The sequence below is a fragment of the Wolffia australiana genome, chromosome 14 (genome assembly GCF_029677425.1).
Source record: "Wolffia australiana isolate 7733 chromosome 14, ASM2967742v1".
In the NCBI taxonomy this organism is placed as follows: domain Eukaryota; kingdom Viridiplantae; phylum Streptophyta; class Magnoliopsida; order Alismatales; family Araceae; genus Wolffia; species Wolffia australiana.
Window position 1 is genome coordinate 13,407,620 of NC_135848.1, and position 25,830 is coordinate 13,433,449.

The 25,830-nt window shown below is 34.1% G+C and overlaps 1 protein-coding gene across 1 annotated transcript; it reads right to left on the reverse strand.

Moving 5' to 3' along the window:
- Positions 1 to 15,642: 15,642 nt before the first annotated feature.
- Positions 15,643 to 17,960, reverse strand: LOC144712428 (protein REVEILLE 2-like). The gene is made up of 6 exons (XM_078586692.1): positions 17,530 to 17,960; positions 17,205 to 17,381; positions 17,023 to 17,134; positions 16,896 to 16,957; positions 16,614 to 16,832; positions 15,643 to 16,239 (listed from the first exon to the last, which is right to left on the reverse strand). The coding sequence occupies exons 2-6, from the start codon at positions 17,283 to 17,285 to the stop codon at positions 15,835 to 15,837; spliced, it is 879 nt and encodes a 292-aa protein (XP_078442818.1). The 5' UTR covers positions 17,286 to 17,381; positions 17,530 to 17,960; the 3' UTR covers positions 15,643 to 15,834.
- Positions 17,961 to 25,830: the final 7,870 nt, after the last annotated feature.

Consider the following 25,830-nt stretch of genomic DNA (forward strand, 5'->3'; position numbering starts at 1 on the left):
TGCAGTGGGGTTCAAACCATCATGTCATTTTCACTATTGAGAGCTAGAGAGATCTTTTTGTTTAACAAGGAGATTAGACTGAACCAGCCAATTTCCGCTCTATCTACTACTACTAATTTTGGAAAGTACATGAAATTATTGTCTTTGGTTTGCTCTCCATTCAATGCTATAGAGGACAGTATCAATTAATTTCATGATATTTTAAACCTTGAGGTTTTCTTAGAGGTCAAACACTTGTTATGTGTGCATCAGGAATATACCCATCTCATCCATGGGCGATTTTGTTTGGGGGAATTTTGTTTGAGGGAAGAAAGAAGAAGGGTGGGCATCAGAAAAATTCTGGTTCGAGGGAATTTCAGAAATCGGAAATTTTTACGCCCAGAAAAATCCTTAAGAATTTATTATTACCTTCTAGGTCCATGTACATGATAAGATCCTACTCGGAACGTATCATGTAACACAACGTAATTCAACAATTCCAATGGAGATAGTTCAAACTGATCCGATCGATAGCAGGTAGGAGAGGGAGGGGGGAGGGGAAGAGGAGAGTTCCCGGGGTACAGAAGAGAAAAAACGGGAATGGTTGGGCAGGGCTGTTGGCTCCACGTCGAGGAGGGTGTGTTGACCTATGAACCACAAGAGGGGAGGTGAGGAAAACCCGGAGAGGGGTAGGCGAGGGAAGTGAGACCTTACTTCTGATTGCCTGCCTCTTGTCGTGCCAGTGCCCCTCCTTAAGTAGGGGAAAACGCGTTGCGGGCCGGTGCTAGCTTGTCAGGCCCGTTACCGGCCCGCTTACGGACATAAACCTTCCGATGGATCATATAAATACTCCCCCCTATCTCGAGCAGCTTGTCCTCAAGCTAGAAAGAGGGAAACTGTGTGCCGAGGGTTGAGGCGAGCTCCCATGAAGCTTCCGAATCTGGGAGGCCTTACCAGTGCGTGAGCACCTTGAAGCCCGCTGCCGTAGGACGAAAAACAGTGATCTTGGAGGGATAGACGTTCCAGGTGCAGTCTTTGGTGAGGACAGGTGGCAGCGGGCTGATGACTTAATAATGATGCATTGGAAATCACTGGATGACTCATCTCAAATATCCCATTGCTTAGGCTAAGGATTTCATCCACCATCTTCATTGAGCTATCTACTCTAATATTAAGGACTAACTATTACCATTATTTATAAAGCATACTCCAACTCTATTGTGTCCGCCTAGGATTTATGACTCTAGAATTTTGAGATAATTCAATGAGGTGAGAACTATTCATAGTTACTATATGCAACAAGGCTTTGTCATCATAATTTCCCATAATTTATTGCCCATAATTTCTATGTATCAATGTTCATGTCATAATCATTATGTGCCTCATGAACCATTTTGACAATTTCATATTATAGTGATGATGATGGGAAACTTTATATGATGCACAATGACGAAGACAAACACGAGATGGGATGACTAAAGGCTACATAAGGTTAGACTACCACAAATCCTCACAATTGATTGTAACTTTCAATCAATAGAAAATAATGACTCTGTACTCCCTTTTATGGTTGAATAGGGGGTATTGTCTTAAAAATTGATAAATTATACAATAGGAAATGGCGATGGTGGGATTCTTATGAATTGATAAACCATACAATTCGATAGCACCTAAAAATGGTCATAATGGGAGGTGGGTGCGGTTTATTTGAAGTGAGTGGAATGAAGTGATTTTTTTGATTCATATTGTGGCCAAGATAACATCAGATACCCACTAACAAGTGGTGGAATGGGCGAGTAATATATTATTTCCATTGCTTATATCAACGAGAGTCGAAGGTGTCATGCAAGATGGTGAAAAACCAAGGTTATCCTAGATGATGGTACCCTCAGAAAAAGGACAAAGAATTGAATTTTAGAAGATCAAATATTACACTAACTTCATCATCACATGCCACATGAGCCAAGTGCTGCTTTCTCTTCTCGAGTCTCGATCAGATCAACGCTTCTTCAATCCATTGCTCATGAAACTAAGTATGAATCCCATGGAGATGTTGAATAAAAAAATCACTCTTCTAATCATAATGAGGAAAAAAGTCCAAGGGTCTTTTTTTTACATTGATGGGGATCTATTTATATTTCCAAGACCATCGATGGATACATATGATAAAGATGGAACTACCCTACACATTTTGGTCTTTTAATTCTTTAGATATCATAATTTGAAGTTGGAGCAATCTAGGGCGTTGTTTTTTCTATCTCCATTTCAATTCCCATCATGGATTGCCAGCATGGCGTGGAATCCTTGTATTTCTAAAGAGTCCCCATAGAAATCGTTTTTAAAATAAATTTCAAATATACGCAAACAAATGCTTTTGATTTTGTAAAAATTACAACGATTCGCATGAAAATTCATGTTTTAGTTAAACATCCAATCATATTCTACCATGTGGCCCCGAAAAAAGATGAATAAATTTCCTACTGTTAAATCAAGCTTTGCCATGTGTGGCACGTGTTAGTCAACAATTGTTATTTAAAAAGTGTGTTTTTTGTTCTAGTGGACATGAATGTTTTAATGTAAAAAGTAATATTAATTTTTGTAATTTGGGAGGAGTGGTAACTATTGGTCAAGGAAGATGATTTGTCAATGCCAATCATTCTTCGCCCCCAATGATTGGCCAAAGCCAATCAATGACAATGCAACAAATCAAATTTTGAGAGATGACTGAGCATAAAAATGAAAATACAACACATTAGAGCGCCTTAAAATATTTTAATAAATCCATACATATACGAATTATAAAGTCATTTTAATGTGGAATCCAAGACAAAATAATTATGCAGAAAATACCATAAATCCTGGAATATCATAATATCATTCTAAAAATATAATAAAATATTTTAAGCATATGTAGCGCGCATTTGATCATTTGAATGGAAATACATATGTAAAATATATAATACTATGATTAAAATTGGGAATGTCAAAATTTTCAGGAATAAATTAATTTTAAGAGTCTTATATATGGTCAAATTTCTCATATCATATATTTTATAAATACGATATTTCACTAACTACTATTTCATTTTATTTTTTATTTTATTTTTTTTGTAAATACTTTATTTTTTTGTAGATTTTGTCCTGAAATTAAATTGTTACTTGATGAAATTTTCCATTCTATAAAAAATTTTAACCAGTTGAATTCTTTGTTGAAATCAATTGAGATTCAGAAGGAGTTAGTCAATGATGGTTGAGCATGTACTTTTTTTGGTATTTGTTTTCTCTTGGTATTTATGGATTGATAACAAATCGAAACATGGTTTGAGAACTTATGTGTCTTGAGCTGATACTACATTCCGTTAATATCAACCTTGTCACATTTTCAGATTTATTTGATAGTTGAAAATTAAAAAGAGACATTTTCTCCATTTTTTTTATAGCTATTACAGTGGCTGAAGCAGCTATTGGTCTAACTATTGTCTCATCGATCTATCGTAACAGAAACTCAACACGTATTAATCAATCCAATTTGTTGAATAAATAGTCTTATCTTTTAATGGTATGCTAGACCTAAATTGACATCACTAATTGTCTAAATACATACTAATTCTATCTAGTCATTATTTATACAAAATATACACACTTATTACTTAATTATACACTTTTCACTCATTACATAAATATATCTTCAATAAACAGAAAAAGAACTTATAAAATCCAAAAAATCCAATTAAAAATATATATTAATTTATTACATACTTTTTAGATAAATTGATAAAGTAGAAGGTATAAATTTCTTTTAACTCTAGTTCTAATATAATGTCTAATTCTTGTATAATTATACGTTGGTAATATGAATAATAATAAAATTAAATTAGATCTAAGATGACAAAAATGACAGGATAATATAGTAACTAGACATAATAGAGTAAACTGAAAAAAATAATATAAAAAATAATAAAATAATAAAATAATAAAAAATAAAAAAGAATAAGTACAGTACAATAGAAGAAAATGAAAAATTCAATGAAATGAATACTAGATAGTGATACAATTAATTAGGACTAAAAAATCTCACTAACACTTATTCTAACATCTATATTTTTGGTTATTATTTTATTTTAATTAGTTCATATTAGTATGTAAGATAGATGTATGATTTGCATTATTCTGTTTGCTAAAAAATAAATCAAAGTCTCTTGGACCTTTTCTTATGAACAGATCCAGAAGTATATGGATTATAAAAAAATTCTGGTAAACCACTGATTCGTCTGGTGTCTACAATGTATTTATTTACTGTTGATTTTGTCAGAACCAGATCGAAATTTTTTATGTTCAAAACGGGAGCTTATAGATCCAATGTCACATTCAGTAAAAATTTATGATACGTGTATAGGATGTACTCAATGTTTTGGAAATGATACCTTGGGATGGCTGTAAATCTAAGAAAATTGCTTCTGCTCCAAGAACTGAAGACTTAGGTTGTAAGAGATGTGAATCCGCTTGTCCAACAGATTTTTTAAGTGTCAGGATTTATTTAGGAAGTGAGACAACTCGGAGTATGGCACTAGCTTACTAATACGTTAGAACAAAAAAATCCACTTCAATCATTTGATTCCTCCTTAATGACTGACAAAAACCTGTACTCAATAATTTTATTTTATTGAGTATGGGTTTTTCTGTTCTGGTCAAAGTGTATCTTGCTTTACCACAAGTTATTTCCTTGGTTAACACTAATTGTTGTTTTTCCTATATTTGCGGGATGTTTCATTTTTCTTCTCCCGCATAGAGGAAATAAGGTAGTTCGTTGGTATACCATGTGTATATGTTTATTAGAACTCCTTATAATGACCTATGTATTCTGTTATCATTTTCAATTGGACGATCCATTAATCCAAATTGAAGATGATTTTAAATGGATAAATGTTTTTTATTTTCATTGGAGACTTGGAATTGATGGACTTTTGATAGGACCTATTTTACTTGCAGGATTTATCACTACTTTAGCGTCTTGGCCAGTCACTCGAGATTCCAGATTGTTTCATTTCCTGATGTTAGCAATGTATAGCGGTCAAATAGGATCATTTGCTTCCCGAGACCTTTTACTTTTTTTTTATGATGTGGGAGTTAAAATTAATTCCAGTTTATTTACTTTTATGCATGTGGGGGGGGGGGAACGTCTGTATTCAGCTACAAAGTTTATTTTATATACTGCTGGGGGTTCTATTTTTATTTTAATAGGAGTTTTAGGTATGGGTTTATATGGCTCCAATGAACCCACTTTAAATTTTGAAACATTAGCTAATCAATCATATCCCCTAGCATTAGAATTACTCTTATATTTTGGGTTCCTTATTGTTTTTGCTGTCAAATTACCAATAATTCCCCTACATACATGGTTACCTGATACACATGGGGAAGCACATTACAGTACATGTATGCTTCTAGCCGAAATCTTATTAAAAATGGGAGCATATGGCTTTATTCGTATTAATATGGAATTCTTATCCCATGGTCATTCTCTATTTTCACCATGGTTGGTAATTGTCGGAACTACACAAATAATTTATGCGGCTTTAACCTCTTTCGATCAACGAAATTTAAAAAAGAGAATAACCTATTCTTCCGTATCTCACATGGGGTTCATAATTATAGGTATTGGTTCGTTAACCAACACAGGGCTTAACAGAGCTATTTTACAATTACTCTCCCATGGATTTATTGGTGCTGCCTTTTTTTTCTTGGGGGGAACAAGTTGTGACAGAATACGATTTGTTTATCTCGACGAAATGGGAGGAATTTCTATCCCAATGCCAAATTTTTTTACTATGTTTAGTAGTTTCTCAATGGCTTCTCTTGCATTTCCCGGAATGAGTGGTTTTGTTGCGGAATTAATAGTATTTTTGGGAATAATTAGTAGTAAAAAATATCTTTTAATGACAAAAATACTCATTGCTTTTGTTATGGAAATTGGAATCATATTAACTCCTATTTATTTATTATCTATGTTACGACAGATGTTCTATGGATACAAATTATTCAATCTTTCAAACTCTATTTTTGTAGACTCTGGCCCACGAGAACTCTTTGTTTCAATCTGTGTATTTCTACCCGTAATAGCGATTGGTCTATATCCTGATTTAGTAATTTCCTTATCTGTTGATAAGGTGCAGAAAATTGTATCCAATTATTACTATCGATAGTTTTCAGGACTAAAATAAAAAAGGAAAAGTTATTCTCATCTCAGAAGTTAATTAGAATTGATTGTAATAGCATTATTACATTACACATTTTTTGAGAACCTTTAGAGTAAAAAAAGTTTCTCAAAAAAAAAAGACACAAAATAAGTTATTTGGTTGTGGATGAATTTTTTTTTATTAAATTTCAATTCACAGCTAACTTAATATGAATGAACCATAACTATGTAGTCCGATTCCTAATAAATTAACCCCAAAATAGTATATCCAAATTATAAAAATCCTATGGAAGCAACTATTGCGGAATTCGTACCTTGCCAATTTTTGGTTGTTCTAGTGTGTGAATAAATCGCGAATATTGTCCAAGTAATAAATGCCCAAATTTCTTTAGGGTCCCATTTCCAATAAGATCCCCATGCTTCATTAGCCCATACTGCACCAGATAGAATCCCTATTGTTAAAAAGGTAAATCTGATCATAATATGACGAGAACTCCAATAATCCAATCTTGCTAGTAATTGATATTTGTAATAATTTTTAAAAGAAGAAAAAGAAGTAGTTTTATTTAGATTTTGAGTCAAAGTTAAACCGTCCATCTGATCAAAATTTGATGGCCCAATTACTAAATTCTGGTTTTCAACAACGATTTTTATATTTTTTCGAAAAGTGATTACTAGAAGAGAAATTGAAAATAAAGATCCAACTAAAAGAGCTGCATAACTTAACACCATCATACTTACATGCATCATTAACCAATGGGATCGCAGAGCAGGTACTAATATGGCTGATTGGTGCATTTCTGTTGAAAGACCTGAAGTGGCAAAAGCTTGAGTAAAAATCACGCTGGGTGTGGTTATTGCACTTAAAAATTTTGCATTTTGATGATTCCATATTTTAGGAATCATACGAATTATAGCGAAACTCCATGAAAGGAACATTAAGGATTCATATAATTTACTTAATGGAAAATGGCCTGAATAAATCCACCGAATTATTAATAATCCCGTTATCAAGAAAAAAGTAGCTATCATACCCTTTTCCAATGAATCCGATAATCCGGGAATTTCATGAACGAAAAAGCTCATCAACTGAATAATAATTACAACCGAAATGATTGAAAAAGAGATATGAGTTAATATATGTTCTAAAGTTACAAATATCATATAAAAGAGCATCCAATTACATTACAGAATTAAAATGAAGAATTCAATCTAAATAAATTATGGATATTATAATTTAATTATCTAGCATGACATGCCGCCACTCGGACTCGAACCGAGATGCTCTAGCACTGCTTCCTAAGAGCAGCGTGTCTACCATTTCACCATGGCGGCTTGATTGAAATAATAATAGCTTATATATCTCGAATAATCAAGATTAATTAAAGGATCTAAGTTTAAATCGACAGTAATTACACTTAGAGTTTTGTAAATAGTGAAATATTGCAATAAATTTATTAGTAATAATAGTTTTTTTGTTTGGCTTAAACTAGATCAAAAAGAAGTTCCAATTTCTATTGTACATGTACTTTTGACTTAGATAAAATTAATAGTTTAAATTTTTTTGTTTAGTTTTTCTAAAAGTTGAGTAAGCCCAACTAAAACTAACACAATTGAAATTCTAAGTAATAAATCAAACTTATTTATTATCTTATAAAATAAACTTTTTCTATTTTTTCTTTTTTTTGTTAAATAAACAAAACAAATAAAAGAAAAAATAGAAAAAAAGAATGTTTAGAACCACGCCACTCTAGTTAGAGTAGAAATAGAAAAAGTTTTTTCTTATATTAACTAGATCATAACAGTTTGTTCATCCATATTTAAGAATTTTAAACAAAACTTAATTTAATTAGACTTAAACAGAGTTAAGTGCTATTAGAAAATAAATGAAAAGTGGCAATTATTTGAACCAACTAAATTCAGATTAGTCTAAAGCTTTATTACTTGTTTGTTGTACAAAATGTTTTTTTGACTGTCCTGTTGAGATCGATTTAGCTAAAGAAAAAGCTTTTACACAGCCACATAGGCTTTTTTCTTCCAAATTCTTTTACGAATATGTTTTTTTGAAATAGAAGTGCCTTTTTTTGGGACTGCCATTCAACAAAAGTTAATTATTTTTATCATCGGATGTGAAAGACATCTATTTTTTAAAAAAGAGATATAGTTTCTGAATTATCTCTAAATTTTTGAACTTATTGCATAGAAAAAAATTCATAGGATATAAATTCTATATACAGAACAACAAATCTTCTAGTTATTTTGTGGACATTACATACTAAAAAAATTTATTTAATATTCATTATAAGTGTTCTTATTTTTTTCTGTTTTTCATATCTTTATTAGATACAATTAAATTACTATCTTCTTAATAAAGAAAGATCAAAGAGTTTAAAACGAATATTTTGTTTTGCTTTACTAGTTTCTTTATAGTATAAGCCATACTTTAATTAGTAATAGTCTTTGACTATCCACTGATTTTTGTTATATAACCAAAAATTTCCTATTATCTATTAGTTCATCAAGTTGAGAGTGACCATACATTTTTAACATAAATTTGTTATTACAAAAGACAGTTTAGATAGAGAAGTTTAAGTAATATCTTTCTTTTGTTATCTTATTGCAGCTCAAACAATCAAATTCTTAGTTATAACATTCTGTTTATTATAAAATAAGTTTTATAATTGAATTTGAATTCAATGAAGGAGTTCCACATTAATTAATTAAATGAGATAATTACTAAACTATAATAATAAAGTTTCCTTTTTTAGAGACTAATTTTAGTCGTGGATGCGGATATGAACTCAGTGAGCTTCTGTATAACTTAAAATATTAATGAAGTAATAATTTAAATCTAGTTATTTGGCCATTTCATTGAGTTAAGGGAATTGTTTTTGAATTATTCCAAATAATAGATGGGATAATCAGATTTATTAAGAATTCACTTTTTGAGTTTTTCATAATTAATCTTTGTACTGATTTATTTCTTTTATTCTTGTTCCTTTCGAAAGAGATAAGAGTTGGTGAATTGAAAACTATTAAATAATAAAAAAACTGTTAAATTTTCTTTCTTATGGAACATACATATCAATATGCCTGGATAATACCTCTACTTCCAATACCTATTACTATGCTTATAGGAGTTGGACTTCTCCTTTTTCCAAGAGCAACAAAAAACAATCGTCGTATGTGGGCTTTTCCTAGTATTTTAATCCTAAGTATAGGTCTTATTTTTTCGGCCAATCTGGCCTTTCAACAAATAAATGGAAGTTTTATTTATCAATATCTATGGTCTTGGACCATCAATACTGATTTTTCCTTAGAGTTTGGCTACTTTATTGATCCACTTACTTCAATTATGTTAATTTTAATCACAACTGTTGGAATTATGGTTCATATATATAGTGATAATTATATGTCTCATGATCAAGGATATTTGAGGTTTTTTGCTTATCTGAGTTTTCTTAATGCTTCAATGTTGGGCTTAGTTACTAGTTCTAATTTGGTACAAATTTATATTTTTTGGGAATAGGTAGGAATGTGTTCATATTTATTAATTGGGTTTTGGTTCACCCGACCAAGTGCAGCAAGTGCTTTCCAAAAAGCTTTTATAACCAATCGTGTAGGGGATTTTGGTTTGTTATTAGGAATTTTAGGTTTTTATTGGATAACGGGAAGTTTTGAATTTCGTGATTTTTTTGAAATATTTAATAAGCTCAATCATCAGGAAAATTCTTTATTTCCAACTCTGTGTGCCTTTCTATTATTCCTTGGTGCAATTGCTAAATCCGCACAATTCCCTCTTCATGTATGGTTACCCGATGCTATGGAGGGTCCTACTACCATTTCCGCTCTTATACATGCTGCTACTATGGTAGCTGCGGGAATTTTTCTTGTGGCTAGACTTCTTCCTCTTTTTATAGGCATACCTTATATAATGAATATTATTTCATGCATAGGTGTAATAACACTACTATTAGGAGCAACTTTGGCTCTTGCTCAAAGAGATATTAAAAGATGTTTAGCCTATTCTACAATGTCTCAATTGGGTTATATTATCTTAGCCCTAGGACTAGGATCTTATAGAGCTTCTTTATTTCATTTGATCACTCATGCGTATTCTAAAGCATTATTATTTTTGGGCTTTGGATCAATTATTCATTCAATGGAACCTCTTGTTGGATATTCACCTGAAAAAAATCTAGAATATGGTTCTTATGGGTGGTTTAGAAAAATATATTCCAATTACAAGAACTACATTTTATTAGGTACACTTTCTCTTTGTGGTGTTCCACCTCTGGCTTGTTTTTGGTCTAAAGATGAAATTCTTAGTGAAACTTGGCTATATTCACCCACTTTCGTAGTAATAGCTTATTTTACAGCAGGACTTTCAGCCTTATTTTACCTTTGAGGGGAATTTGCATGTTCATTTTCAAAATTACAGTGGAACTCAAAATACTTCAGCCTATTCGATATCCCTATGGGGAAAAGCAGAACCTAAATCAGTAAATGTCCTTTTCTAAAAAATCAAGACTTATAATGAAAATAAATTTTTTTTTTTAAACTAAACTACAGATCCGAATGTAATAAATCAAAAGGGATACTTTACTACTCCTTTTTTCAAAAAAAGTAATTCTATGTATCCTCATGAAGCCGATAATACTATGCTATTTCCTTTGCTTATATTGGTACTATTTACTTTCTTTATTGGAGGAATTGGAATCCCTTTAGGTGAATCAGAAACAGACTTGAATTTATTATCCAAATGGTTAGCTCCATCACAAAATATTTTACATCCAAATTCAGAAGAGTCCATAGATTTATATGAATTTTTTACAAAAGCAAGCTTTTCAGTAGGTATAGCTTTTGGAGGAATATCTTTAGCATCCCTTTTTTACGGATCTCCTTATTCACCTTTGCAAAATTTAGAATTAATGAATTCATTTCTAAAAATAGCCACTAAAACAAAAAGATTCTCTTTGGACAAAATTGCCAATGCTGTTATATCGATTTATTCTATACAATTGGCCCTATAAACGCGGTTATATCGATTTATTCTATACAAACATAGTCATTAACAATGTCAGAAAATTAGCTAAATTCACTTATTTTTGGGATCGATACATAATTGATGGCATTATAAATGGTGTTGGCATTGTGAGTTTCTTTAGAGTTTAAGCAATCAAATATTTATTAGGAGCAGGGCGAATCTCATTCTCTCTTTTTCTCTTTATCTTCTATATTAATATTAATTTCTGTCTTCTTTTTGAGTTTATAACCTAATATTTATATATATATAGATAATATATATATATATATAGATAACATACTATATACTAAATATATATATATATATAGATAAAATACTATATATATATGCTACTATTTCTCGCCTATATAAATCTACAAAAAAACTCAAAATTTTTTCTTTGCACTTTGCAATTTAATTTAATTTAATAACTTATTACAGAAATGAACTAAAATACAAAAAGCAATTTCAGCTTCCACAATTTGAGTTAACTTTAGATAATAAAAGGAGGTTTGTCAAAATAAAAATTCAAACGAATCTTGGCATTAACTTAACGAGTTTTTGGTTCCCGAATATCCAACTGACCAACTAAATTCTTATAATGTATTCTATTTTTATTTGAAAAATACACCAGCAACCGTTGACGTTTTCCCAGGATTATTCGTAAACCCCTCTGAGATTAAAACTCTTTTTTATGCAACTCCAAATGGGAAGTAAGTCTCCGTATCTTATTGGTGAAACTGACTACTTGAAATTCGATAGACCCTTTGTTTTCTTATTTTTCTTCTTGTTCTTGCAAAATAATTGAGATAAATGAATTTTTGACCATAAAAAAGAGTTTTCCATTTTTATTTTTTTATTTTACTGATCAGAAAAAATAATGTCAGTCATTTTCTGGTAGATACAAAAAAGGTTTCCTCTTACTCCTATATATACGATTTTTTCTATCCAAATCAAATTTGTTTGATTGAATTTTATTTATTTATTAATTTGATTTGGATAGAAAGGTATAATACATTTCTGCACTCAACAAAGAGAATGATTTCTTTGTATTGTACCTAAGAGGATTTTGCCAATTCATTTCTAGATTCAGTTGATAAGCCATTAAATTCAGTATCATGTATCATAATGGAACATAACATATGTGTATATCTTTCGGCCTTTGTATATTGAATATCTCACTCACACACTACACACTTCACTATATTATATCTTTATATAGTATATAAAATATACCATCAATAAATTCTGAATTGTGGATACATCTGTATTCTTGACATACTGAAACGACTACCATTATGGGTATCAAACCAATACCAATTCATACAAGCTAAATCTTCTAATCGATAATTGGGCCAAAGAAACAATTTTAATTTCATTAATTTTTTTTTATTTGGATCTGTAATAAAATGCTTGTCCTTTCTCAAAAACTGTCCAAAGTTCCTTATGTCGTTTTCATTGAAAAAGATTAGATTTCTATCTACGTCTACAACATTCCCCTTCAAGGAATTCAAACAAATTAGAATTCTCAACTCTCTACGACGTCTAGTAGATAGAATATTTTCAATTTTTTTATCTTCACTCACAAGCATAGTGCTATGTCGTGAAATGGATTTCTCAAAAGGATTCTCATCAAGATATTTTTTATATATCTTGTATCAGTTTCAGATTTTTGTTTACTCTTATTGACCAATGAAATACCTATGGTTTGATATATAATAAATTCTTCATCCCATTTTATAGAGAGACGAACCTGTTCAATAATAAATAATCCCCTTTTTATCAATTCTCTAAGAGATAGATCCTTTTGAATCAACATTACATCAAGACGTATCTCTCCTCTGTGAATTGAGGATATAGAAATTTCCTTTAGATTTATCAGTCTATGTAGTAGAAAATATACCTTGATATTGTTGATCATCCTTCGATTCAAAGAATCATCCCATCTTAATTGAAAAAGGAAATATTTTTTCAGGAAAAAATCTAGTTCTGCTTCCTTCTTGCTCTTTAATTGTTTTCAAAGAAAATCTCAAAATCCAAAATCCCATATCATCAACAATGAGAAAATGAAAAATTAATCCACTAGGTCCTATAATAGTGGAAAATTACAAGGGAAATTTGAAAAGAGTAATGTGAATCATCAAAACAGGAAATAGTGGACCTTCAGCACTAGAAATCCATTTCATGATATTGCAGTCTGGGGAGGCAGAGTGACGTTCTATGGCACACGTTTAATTTGTGCTTTGAAAGGATGGTTGCAGATCCACTGACACAGTCAGTTGATAGGGGAAAACAGGGAAAGTGGCTCCCTTTATGGGCTCAGAACAACACTCTAAAGCCTAGATGTAAATAATGGTCAATGTGGCTTGGATGATGCATGCCAATGTAGAAAAATGGTACATGAGAGCATGGAATGGTGCTATGCAGGGAGGTCCAGGCAGTGTGGCACGAATAGTGAGATTCAATTCCAAAAACCACCAAATCATCTATTGCAGTAATGGCCTATTTATAGGCGCTTGGAGATGAGATAAATAAACCATAAAACTTATAATCAGATCCCAGACCCGAGGTTCACGATGGTAGTGTGTCATGACCCCAGTTGGATCCTCCAAAGGTGGTGACATCACTTCAGATGGTGGAGCTTCCACATGTGCCCCTTAATTGTAATGCATTCTCTCAGTCTTCCAATGTTCATAAATGACTCATTATTTCCTTGAAGAAAATTCCTGATTGCTCTCCAAACATTAGCATTTAATTTATTTTAATAATTTACTTAAAAGTAATCATTCATGTTACCCAAAGAGTTAAGTTTATATTTATTATTCCATTATATCTTCATCAAAACACTTTATACTAAAACATTCTGATCCTCATTAATTTCACAAAGTTCATGGAATACTTCTGAATAAAGCATGAATAATTATAAATAAATTCATTTAATTCCGTTAAAATTGTGGTGAAATATGCCTCTACAAAAACAATTATCCCAATGCCTTGTATGGCATTAATCTTCATGACAGCTTACAAATAAGTGGGGTAGACTCATCCCTAAGCCTCATTTGGCCATTTATCTAGTAAGTTAAGGCCATAAAGTGAGGCTCTATACTTTATTCTAATGAATAAAATGTAGATTACTCTATTTTATCTAATTGCCTGAGATGTAGGACAAAAAGTGAGTTCCTTTATGAACTATGAACCTGATAGAAGGTAAAATCTACTTGGGATTCATCTATCACACTAAAACATAGAGATATTAGCCCTTGACTGGTTAGCCTTATTCACCATACACTTTGTTTGTATATTTATACCACCACTTAGCACAAAACATACATGCCAATGTATGTTCTTGAATTTTCACGGTATTCTGAGTCAATCAAAGTCTGCATTATCTTACTATTGAATTGGCAACATATTAACTAGATATACCTGAATAAGGAATATATTTTGAATAAATATATTCATGTACATGGGAAAATTAGTGCAAGTGAAATAAATCTGTCTATACTTGAATTAAAATATGCCACGACACCTTGATATATTTTAAATGCAATAATATAAAAGGAGATAAGCCAGTCATGAAAAAATTACTTCCTGAAGATAGAGCAAAGGCTTCCCAAGCCATATGCTTGGAAACCTGAGGCATGAGAGTCTTGCTTTGTTATCACAAATTGAAAAGTTTTCTTTGGATTTATATTCAATAATATCAAGGAAAGAGAGCATCACTTCATGACTAAAACAGGGACTAGGCCAAACTAGTACACAATTCCAAGAATCTGAATTCTTACCTTCTGCTCCATCAGTGACAAATATTATATAATATACAGTTTCAGAGGTACCATTTATTAGTTACTAGGTTTATTGGAGATTAGAGACTAATCTAAATCACTTGCCTTTCACATAGATATCTTCAATCATACTCTTTAGTTTGCCAGACTTTTGGTTATCCAAGGTAGAAGCAGACTTATGTGACCATCCACAACAATTCACCTCCCTTCTAGATAAACTGTTGGTATTTTTCCTAACATGAGGAAATAATTTCTAGAATGAGGTTTTATGTTATTCAGTATTTTCGGGTTTTTAGATATTTTTAATGGCCTTTTACAAATAATTCACAACTATCTCTAAAAAAATCCAAAGTCAAAACTTTTTCAGTCTCTCTCTCTCTCTCTTTACGTTTTCTGGAGGAAGCAGTTTTTAAATAACTTATCCAGAAACTATATGTTATTAAACTTTTCTTGAACTAAACAATAAACAGATACGTAGTGCTGGGGACAAACTCATGAAAAAGTACACTATTTAACTCGCTGTCATTTTCTCCGACCTTCACCCATAAGTAAACATTTTTCCTGCTATTCACTACTCTTTAACCCTTATAAGTACTTGTCATATAATTTTCTGTCATGTAACATCCACATTCACACACCAGACAACAGCAAGCCCATATCACACAAAAATTCACTGAATCAGAGAGCAAAATAATTACATCTCAAGAATATTCCCTGTCCATGACAATTAACACATCCGCAGCCTCGGCGTCTGCGAGAAAAATGGGCTTCCACACCAGTTAGAGAAGAAGAAGAAGAAAAAGAAGAAGAAGGACACCCCATAGAGAAAGAAGCAGAGAGAAGGGGGGCTACAAGCAGAGACGAAACCCTTCAGAGGGGGGGTTCAGTTGCTCAGATTTTCTATCATCCAGGCACCGTCTGTAAGGAACAAAACCTCTGCCCTCCTCAGAAGAAGGGTCAGCGGCTGCTTCAGAACTCTCCACCTGGTAAGAAGCCATGGGCACAAGCTGGAGAGAAGCCCACCATGGAAGAAGAGAAGCTCCCCCAAACTGCGACCCAACAGAAGGACAATACACAAACTGAGGCATCATCCCCCATTGCCAAGAATTCCCTTCACTTTCACTCTGCAGAGCCCCTTCAGCCTCCGATTCCTTGTCTGCCTTCTGCGCTGCCGCTGAGACCTGCACAGTCCTCCCAAATAGCTTGAGACTGCCCGGGGTTGCGACTGTTTCTTCATCAAAGATGTCGTTTTTCTGGGGAAGAAGATAGAGGGTGGGCTTGAGACGACGTCAGAGGACAATGGGGAGTGTGATTTAGACATGGTTGTTCTGTTCTGTTAGTTTGAAACGAACAAAAAATTCGCACAAAAGAACCGCACAGGGCCTTGTTCTTTGTTCTGTTCTTTTTTTAAAACGAAAATGAACAAAATTCTCACAAATTCGCACATTCGCGCAAAACTAGAACAAACTTTGCACAAAGCGAACAAAAGAGCAGCACGGGTTTGTGCGATGTTCTGTTCGAATTCGTTTTTGTTCTGTTCGGAAAACCGAACAGAATGAACAATTCGCACAAATTCACACAAAAAGAACAGAACGATCACGTTTTTGTACTGTGATTTGATTGTTACCGGTGGGGAATCGCCGACTTGGGAAGCGTTTTCTTCGACGGAGAGAGAGGAGACTGGAGAAGGAGATCTCTCTTCTGGGCCGGAATTGGGCTGGGCCTTGGGAGAAGAGTGGCCCAGTTTGCGGGGATATGGGTGGACTGGTTTCCTCTTTGGCCTCGGAGGAGGAATTTCAATCGGCTCTGAAGTGCTCGATCCGCCTGTTGCAGAGTCTCGAGTCACCTGCACGGCCAATTGCAGTTCAGGAATTGCCCGTCTAGCAAGAACCCAGAAGGGGGAGCTCACCTTGGAGAAGAACTTCTGGGCGTGGCTTCTGATTTGCACCGCTGTTTTCGTTCCGATGTGCTCTGGAAGATTAGGAAAGGTTAGTTTTTTTTTCAGTTTTTGAATCCATGGCTTGTGGGTTTTGTACCTTCGATTCGGCGCCATGCTCGGCCATGGAGTTTTAGCGCCTCCAGGAACTTGCGGTGCTCGTCTTCGGTCCATCTTTCCCTTTGCTTGGTGATCGTGTAGGGCTTTCTCACCTGATCGACAAGGAAATACTTTCAGAGAGGAAGATTAAAGAAAAGGAGGTTGTCACGCTTTGGGACTGACCTTGGGAGTGAGTTCATCCGAGGAAGAACACATCGGTTTCAGTTCCTTGCTAATTTGCCCAAATTCTGTGCCGTCTTCCATTAGAATCGAACTTCAATCTATCGAGAAAAAAAACCAGTGCGCAAAAAACCCAGATGGGTTCTACAGGCAGGAGTTCGCGTCGGTGGCACTTGCAATCTGATCGAACAGCAGCAAAATTGGAAGCAAACAGTGAGCCTCTTTTCCGCACATCAAAATTTCAACAGATAAACAGCAGATAAACAAAAGAAAAAAGACTCATTTCCGCCCAAATTAAACAAACAAGCTCAATCAGATAAAAATTCACCTTAAAAAACCCAAAAAAAACTGCCCAATTCAGCAGGAAACGCAAAGAGGCAGCATCAAACTCCCCGTCCAATCTCCAAATCTTGCCCTCTCAACACAATACATGCTTCGATCGGCCCCCAGATCTACCCCTCCACGGCGACCTTCTTCCAGAAAAACCCAGAAAAACGGAAACCGTTCAGCAAATAACGTCGCCAGCTCCGTCTTGACCACCACCAATCCAAAATCCCCGCTCAAACTCTTGACAGAAACGCAAACAACGGAAGAATACCCCGTCGAAATATCAAACGAGCAAATCTCAGACTGCGAAGAACACCAAACCCGTCGCCTCCTCCAATCCCACAATCAACCCTAACCTCTCTCTACAACCAAGCTCGGAATTCCCTCAGAGAACGACCAAATCCAGAGAGAAAGATACGAAGAGAGATGAACAACTGAGCTCGAAGAAGGTACTAGAAGGAAGAAGGCGGGCCCCACCAAGACAATTTCTAATTTTTTATTTACAGAAAAAAACCCTAATCTAGTGGCCAATATCTCTACGCCGATGCCTACGTGGCATATCCCCCTACGGTCACCACCCTCTGGCCCTGCCACGCCGCTTCTTCCCGCGGTAAGAGCTTCTTGTAATCACTGCGGTGAGGAGATCGCGATTGATTACACGTGTTAAGCGGGCACCGGAAAAATATCTTGTGGCCAAGAAAAGCCTCTCTTCTCTCTCTATCTCATCGTCTGCGCTTTTGTCCACGTCGGCCACGACCGGCCTCGGTGGCCCTGGTGCAGCCACGTGTCCGATTTCCAGTACGGAATTCGCCTATCCTCTCGCGGTTGGCTGGGAGCGACACGTGGCCTTCGGAGGACCGATCAACGTGGGGCCCGCAAGAAATATCGCGGGCCCTTTTTTATTGGGGGATAAAAAAAATCGAAAATTGGAATTAGCCCCACACTTTCATGGCTGTGGTGGGAAAAGTGGAGAAGAAAAGGGCAGCATGATTAATTATATAATTAAATCTATTGAAATATATGGAAACCCTAAACTCTTATCCACAAATGCTATCCGGGCATGTAATTCGACGGGGTCCACCGTCTCGGCCAACGGCTGCCACAAGGGAAGCATCTTCTGCTCGTAGGGGCTTGATAGTGTTTTGAGGTCTTTCCTGGCCACAAGTCCCTGCTTTGATCATAAAAGCACAGGGGAGGATGCACAAATTGCTTCGTGCAATTTATTATCCATTATCAATTGATCATCGGATACGGATTGATTCGTCTATTTATTTGAGCTGATAAATGAGTGTCAAGCAAAGTGAATGATATGAACTTTCTAGCTGGAGGTTTGTGTGGAGAAGAGTTTCGAATGTGAAGGAAAGGAAAATTTATGGAGCACAGCTTGTAATTAATTTGCATGGCAATATTTATGAATTAAAACATGAATGATTTTTTTTGTGAAGTTCTTTCCTCCAGAGTATTTTCCTTGTATCATTTTAATCAGACCTTTGATTATGAGGTTAAGACGTATTTTTTTACATATGATTTTGGGCTGAAAAATTACAATTGTGTAAACTACTGCATAATTATACTTGTAACTATTCTACAATATGAATGTAAAATGAAAAGCATTTCATCTGAAATCCAATTTAATGTGTTGAAAATTTTCTGAGTTAAAGATTTTTTATAAAATAATAAACACTATGTAATCTGAGAACAATATTTAAACATTTTTTTCATGAATCAAATGATGGTCTTGCCGTGAAACAGGTTTCTAGCCAGTGTCCTATCTAGAAAATACAATAAATTTGAAATATAATTTTAGTAATGGTTCCTTTATTCATGGAGAAATGTTTAAATATTGTTCTATATGCATGATGTAATTTTTTGTGAAAATGTAATCACACATTTTAACAGTCATATAATTTTTACAGTCAAATAATATTCAATATGCATGATGTATTTTTTTTTGTGAAAATGTAATCAGATATTTTAACAGTTATATGATTTCACCAATCATATTGTGAACGCGAGTTGATAAAAATGTTGATCCTTGTGTTTAGCCCTTGAATTATATATTGGATATTAGTGAATTAAATTATTAAAATTTATATAAAAAATATCATCTTTATATAATTACCTCCTAACATAAAATGCTTTTTGAAGGTTTGAATAATACTAAAGTTATCCCCAATTCTGTATTTGAGAAACTGATTTTTTTGCAAAAATATGATGAAAAATTATTGGTGATAAATATTACATTTGAATAATATCTTTATAGTTGAATATTAATAATTTATTAAATGAAAATTGTTTATTTATTGACATTATGATGTAAATGTATTATAACCTTTTAATTAATATTCAAATATTAAATGAACATCATGTAATATTTTATGATGGAAAGAAATGACATATGTGATGAGGCATCCTTGGGATACTAAGCGTAAACAAATTTAATTTAATTCTATTTTAACAAAATGCTCATTCAAATAATTTATAATTCTAAAAAGGGGTTAGTTGGTAGCACACATATATGTATAACTTTGTGATAGTATGAATTTAATCAATATTTTTTTAAAATGGCATAAATTAAAATACTAACATAACACAAAAGTTGAAGCATGTTGTTTGACCTTATAAATCACGTGAAGTGATCAAAATTTGGGGACGAAGGCCTTCAAATATGACCCGATGATTAAATTAAAATGTATATTGTTATGCTGATGCAGCTCTTGAGTTTATTTGGCGAAAAATAGCATACATATATAGATAATACAATTCTATTTAGTGGAAGTTTTCCAAGATTTAAATTATTTTTATAAATATTTATTCATAAATTATGATAATTACAAATTTTAGATAAAAATGTCCTTGAGCCACTTGATGACCTTGACATAAAACTTCTTTGAGGAAAATATTAACTTTTTTATGATCTAGAAAGTAATTTTCTTCTTTCTAGTTCCTTTCTAAATTGGCAGACTCATCAAATGTGATATTAAAATAAATGGAAAATTGATTGAAGGGAAAATCTTCTTTATTTTTGTCTAGTGATAATCTCAAATTTAGGGGTTTTAATTTGTCGTTGGTAATTGAGATTATTCAATAAAATTACATTTAACCGTGCTTAGGAATATTTGGCTAGTGATGAGTACATGTCATCTCCGCAGGGAACGATGATTAAGGAATTAATTTCTTATTATAGTGATGATCAATGTGAGAAGAGATGAAGACTAGACTAGAATGTGTGAGCTATCGAGTAAAAGGACGTGATAGTTATATTTTGATTTAACTTAGTAAACGTAGATTTTTGCATAAGGATATGAGGATGAGATAGACAATGCAAATAGTACAATAGTGTTTGAATGTAAAACGGTGTGATGGAAAGAGATGAGATAAGAGGAATGTAAGGAGGTGATATGATAGTAAAAAATGGATAGTAATTCCTTAGTAAGCAAACTATGATATCGTGAAAAGAGCAACTTAAGGCGAAGATGTTTACCTTAGATCCTTATCTTCCACCAGGATCATGGTGATTTGCAAGTGCCTGTAAGCGCCCCCTCTTCTCTAATGCTTCTCCCCACACACCCAAAACACCAAGAACACACTTGATGGATCTCAAAACTCACTATCTTTCAATCCACCCACACAAGTGGGAAGAAAGTTCAAGATGCAATTCACAGTGATCCAGACCTATAGATCAGAGGTATGGATGGAAAGAGGAGGGGAAGACGAAGCAATGCTGAAAATTTCAGCTCAATCGGAGTTGTAGATCGTAAGATATGGCCGTTTAAAGTTGGAGCAATCCTCACCCTTGATTTTTTCTCTCCTCATCATCATCTCTAACGCTTCCTCATTTTTCATTTTGGTTGAACTGTCAAATCACTTGAAATTATGTGTCTTCTCGTGTTCCCCGTGCATGCTTTTTGGAGTCATCATGTGTACTTGTAAAAGGGCAAAAAGACAAAAGAGAATGACGTGGAATTGACGTGGAATTGAGTCAGGGCATGGCACGTCAGCGCTTCTCTTTATTTTTATCATCTTAAATCTTCATAGCTGCGCCCCACATGTACACATGCGGGCCACATATACATGTGGCGACGTGTGGTTCGACCACGTCGCCTAGTGCTATTACAAAACAAGAGAAAGAAGATGAAAAGTCATATTTTGTCATTTTGAGCCTCAGCCCACATACGGATTTATTGCAAAAAAGGACTTATTTTTTATTTGTCCACATTGCCCCTATGTTAGAAAATTCAAAAGTCGATGCATCAGTCATAATTGCAATCATCCCGAAGAATCATGAAGCCATGATTGCCTGGCTAAATGATTGGCTGACACCAATCATTAGTGCTAGCCGTGATTTGTCGCCGTTCGACAAATTGAACGGCAACACGTGGTGGTGCGAGATAAAGTGGCTAATAAATTTTTGAAAATTCATATTAAATAAAATAAAAGTTCAAAAATAGATATAAATAGATATTTCAACTTAGAAAAGTCATATCTTTCCAAATTCAAGGTCAAAAAATTTCAAAAAATTATTTTCCATCTCAAAAAATTATATACTTTTAGAATCCATTGTCAGAAAATTCCCCAAAAATATAAAAAATATAGTAAATTCAGAACATCATCTTAAAAATATATTTAATCATTTTAAGCTTGATAGCATGCAAATATATGCAATTTAATGCAAATAAACATGTAAATATGGTCATGTAAATAAGTTATCAGACCCCCCAACTTGAATCATTGCTAGTCCCTTAGTGAAAAAGGTAAAAATGTGGTTTGGATTTTTTGTCGTTATTATTTTCTCTTTGATCAAATTTAAATTTTAATTTGTTACTTAATCGGGAATGTATAGCTATGAGTAAGGTCGTCTCCACAGGGATTGGCTCTTAGAGTCAAATTCAACTGATGAGTAGGGGAGTAAACAAACACCACTATGTGTTTGTTTTAATGTCTAGGAGAGAGCAAAGAAGAATTTATAAATGATTTTATGAAGGAAGTTCCAACAAAAGATTTTATTTTGACCTCAAATTTTGTATGTATGTAATATAGATGAATTAGTGATTTGAGGATATTTTTTGGATAATTTTTTGAAGTTGTTTGGTAGGAGAATTTTGAGGGTCAATGCATGGTGGAGAGGTGTTTGATAGAACGCCTAAATGAAGTAAATGGATTTTATCCATTTTTTATAAGGAACGAGAATGATTTTTAAGATGTTTTATCTAAGTATGTATCTAAATTAGGAAGCATGTCTTCCTAGAGTTTATTATATATTTTTTATATTTTTAATTGGTTTAAAATATTTTCAAATGGTTGTTTAAAAATCGTTTATAGACAGACCTAAATCATTTGAAGAAATGCCTGAATGGAGTTTTCTACTTTTTTATAATTTTGCTCGAAATCTAAATATTTCGATTTTGAGAAATGGATCGAGGATGATTCCTGAATCCTTTCTTGTATTAGATAATATATTAACTCAAAATAACAAATTTGAATTTCTTACTGGATTTTGGCGGTGGATAGAGGTCGCCGACAGCTCCTGACCTCCGATCCGACGGCATAGTCCTTCAGGTAAGCATTCTTGAATGTCTCCTTCTTCCACTCTTTTCCCTCGTAAAGCACCCTTCAGGTCATGGCTCTGTCACCGCCGTTGACCAAGAGACCAAGGGGAAACAAGAAGAAGACGGAGGATCTTTCCCTCCGTCATTTCAAATAGGCAATGTGAAATTCGGTGGCCAAGGATATTTTTTTCTGTCCATTTACATCATTTTTATAGATCAGGAACGGTCCAATGACCTTCCAGACTGGTATGGGCAGAAATCTGCCTTCTCATCATCGAAGTGAAGTATCCGGCGATGGAGACGGCGGCGGGAGGACGAAATCGGTTGAGATTATTCATGACCGTCCGATCCTCTATGAGAGGGATCAATGGCTACGATTAAATCATAGCTGTGGACCCTCTTTAGATCCAGTGGACCCTGCTCAGCTAGCTCCACCAAGTCAGCTTCGGGTGTCCACGTGCCCTCTTTCAATTCATCCACGTCGAGGCTCCACGCTGAGTTGTTGCCTGGAAATAAAAAAAAAGAAAATAAAATTAATGTGAACTGATCTTGACCGTTCAATATTCTTAAAGAAGATGAACGGTCGAGATCATATGCCCGACTTATTAAAAAGCGCATTTTGATACGGGCTTTGGACTGGGTTGGCTCGAACCTTGGTCAAATTTTAAGTGTATTTTTCTTAATATTGCGGCCTGATGGGCCACGATCATTCTCTTGCCATCAATGGCCCAGCCCAATTGCCTTTGAAGGATTGGGTTTTGAATATCCCATATCGATGTTTCTAGAAAACGTCAGCAGTATATACGTGCCGAAATCAATTACTAAATGAATTGAAATAACATGACTTACCTTGGGCGATGGCTGATATTACCTTCGGGGCCGCTATGAGGGCCTGGCTTTGGCTGCAGCTGCGGGTGCCGCCACTGTGCAACTGCAGCCTTGGCAATGGTTGCGGGTGGCGCTTGCGGTGCAGCGGCCATGGCTGCACCTTGGCAGCTCCATAAGAATCATCTTTTTTATTTATTATATCTATAATTTTTATTTTATTAATTTTTTATTTTTTTATTCATATTATTTTTTAGAAATGCAAAAACCCATTAAAATATAACATTTTACATTAAATATAAAAATAGAATTTAACATAAAAATACCTCTTCATTTTATTCTATGACTTCATAAACCCTTAAAAAATGTTGATTTGCATGCATGATTTATGGTACGCCACTTAGAAATGGTTTTGAAGATCCTCGGGTTGTTACTCACATTGTGACCCTAGAAACATGGGTATGAAGTGTTGATGATATCAAGTACACTTCTAAGTAAGAATATTTCCATGCTTTGCTGGACCACAAATGATGAATTCCCTCATAGTGTTGGAAAGAGCTGGTGGTCATGAGGAGGGAAGCTTGCTTCTCGCAGGGTGTGATACTATCATCAAGGTGGTGCTCTCTCTTTTCTTCCAATCTAGGGCACTCTCTCACTTTTGATAGCTATGTTGACCCCTAGGATTCCCTTCTCACCTTCCTCCCACTTGAAGTTAAAAGGTGACCATTCTTCTCCTATTGTTTGAGCACATAATATCAATTGTGTAACAATAAATCATAGGTACTGGAATTCCTTAACTAAGGGAAAAGAAAGAAGCGAATGGTGGATGGGTCAAAAGAATGGGTAAGGGTAGGTAGGGGATGTCGGGTGGATAAGTAATACTTAGATAGCTTACTCTCAATAACAAATGAATGATTGGAATACACATGAAGGGAGTAGAGAATGATGATGATGATGGTGGAGGACAACCTTCATAAGTGTGGATTATATAAGTGCTTATCTCCTAAGCATGAGATGATGCATGTAGTGATCAATAAATTCCACTAGCTATAGCTTCCAGAACAAGAAACCCCATTTTCTCTATCTTTTTGTAAAGGGGTGCAAAATTTGGAAGTTTTAAAAACAAAGAGGTATTTGATCAAGTTATCTCAAAGAAAAATACTCTCATGCTACTAATGACAATGATTTAGATGAGATGATGTAGATAAAGAGAAGGATAACAGTGAGAGAATGATACCGCAAAGGGAAGATGAGAAATATATGGGAGTAAAGCATATCATAAGTAATACGGGGGATGGTATATATGGGTTCCTATAGGGATAACAATAATGGGTAACTGCTCAAGGTAGGCTAGGCAAATGGGTGAAGCTGATGTATTTGAAATATGGCTTAAGGCAACTCATGAAAAGTGACTATGTGCTCTTAGACTTGAAAACATGATCACCCCTAACCCAATAAAAACTGCAGTTAACAAATATCCATTTCTTTTGCAAGATTCATTTAGTGAAAAGTGATATGATAGGTGGTTCACTAGGCACTTAACCTAGAAAATAGTACTTCAATCCTTTGATTTTCACTTATGTTCGTCACCCTACCAGATATCCTAGCCACTTAGAAAGAAATCATAGGTCTAGAGTCATGACTCCTACCATCAAGAGGTGTACTTGATCTGCTATAAGAGCCTAACTTCTATGCCCATAATTCTAGGATTCAAAGTAGAGGAACTTCCCAAGGTGGGGTTGGTTTAAGTGAAGGAAGATATTTTGAAAAAAAATGCACATATTTACAAACTCAATTTACCCGCCAACTTGGTTTGATTCATGGATTTATAAATTAACAATCTTCTCCCCCCAACTGAAATCTGCATTGTTCCTAATTCAAGAAATATAATTTTAGGAGGACAGATTTTCAAGCTGTAATTTTTGTGC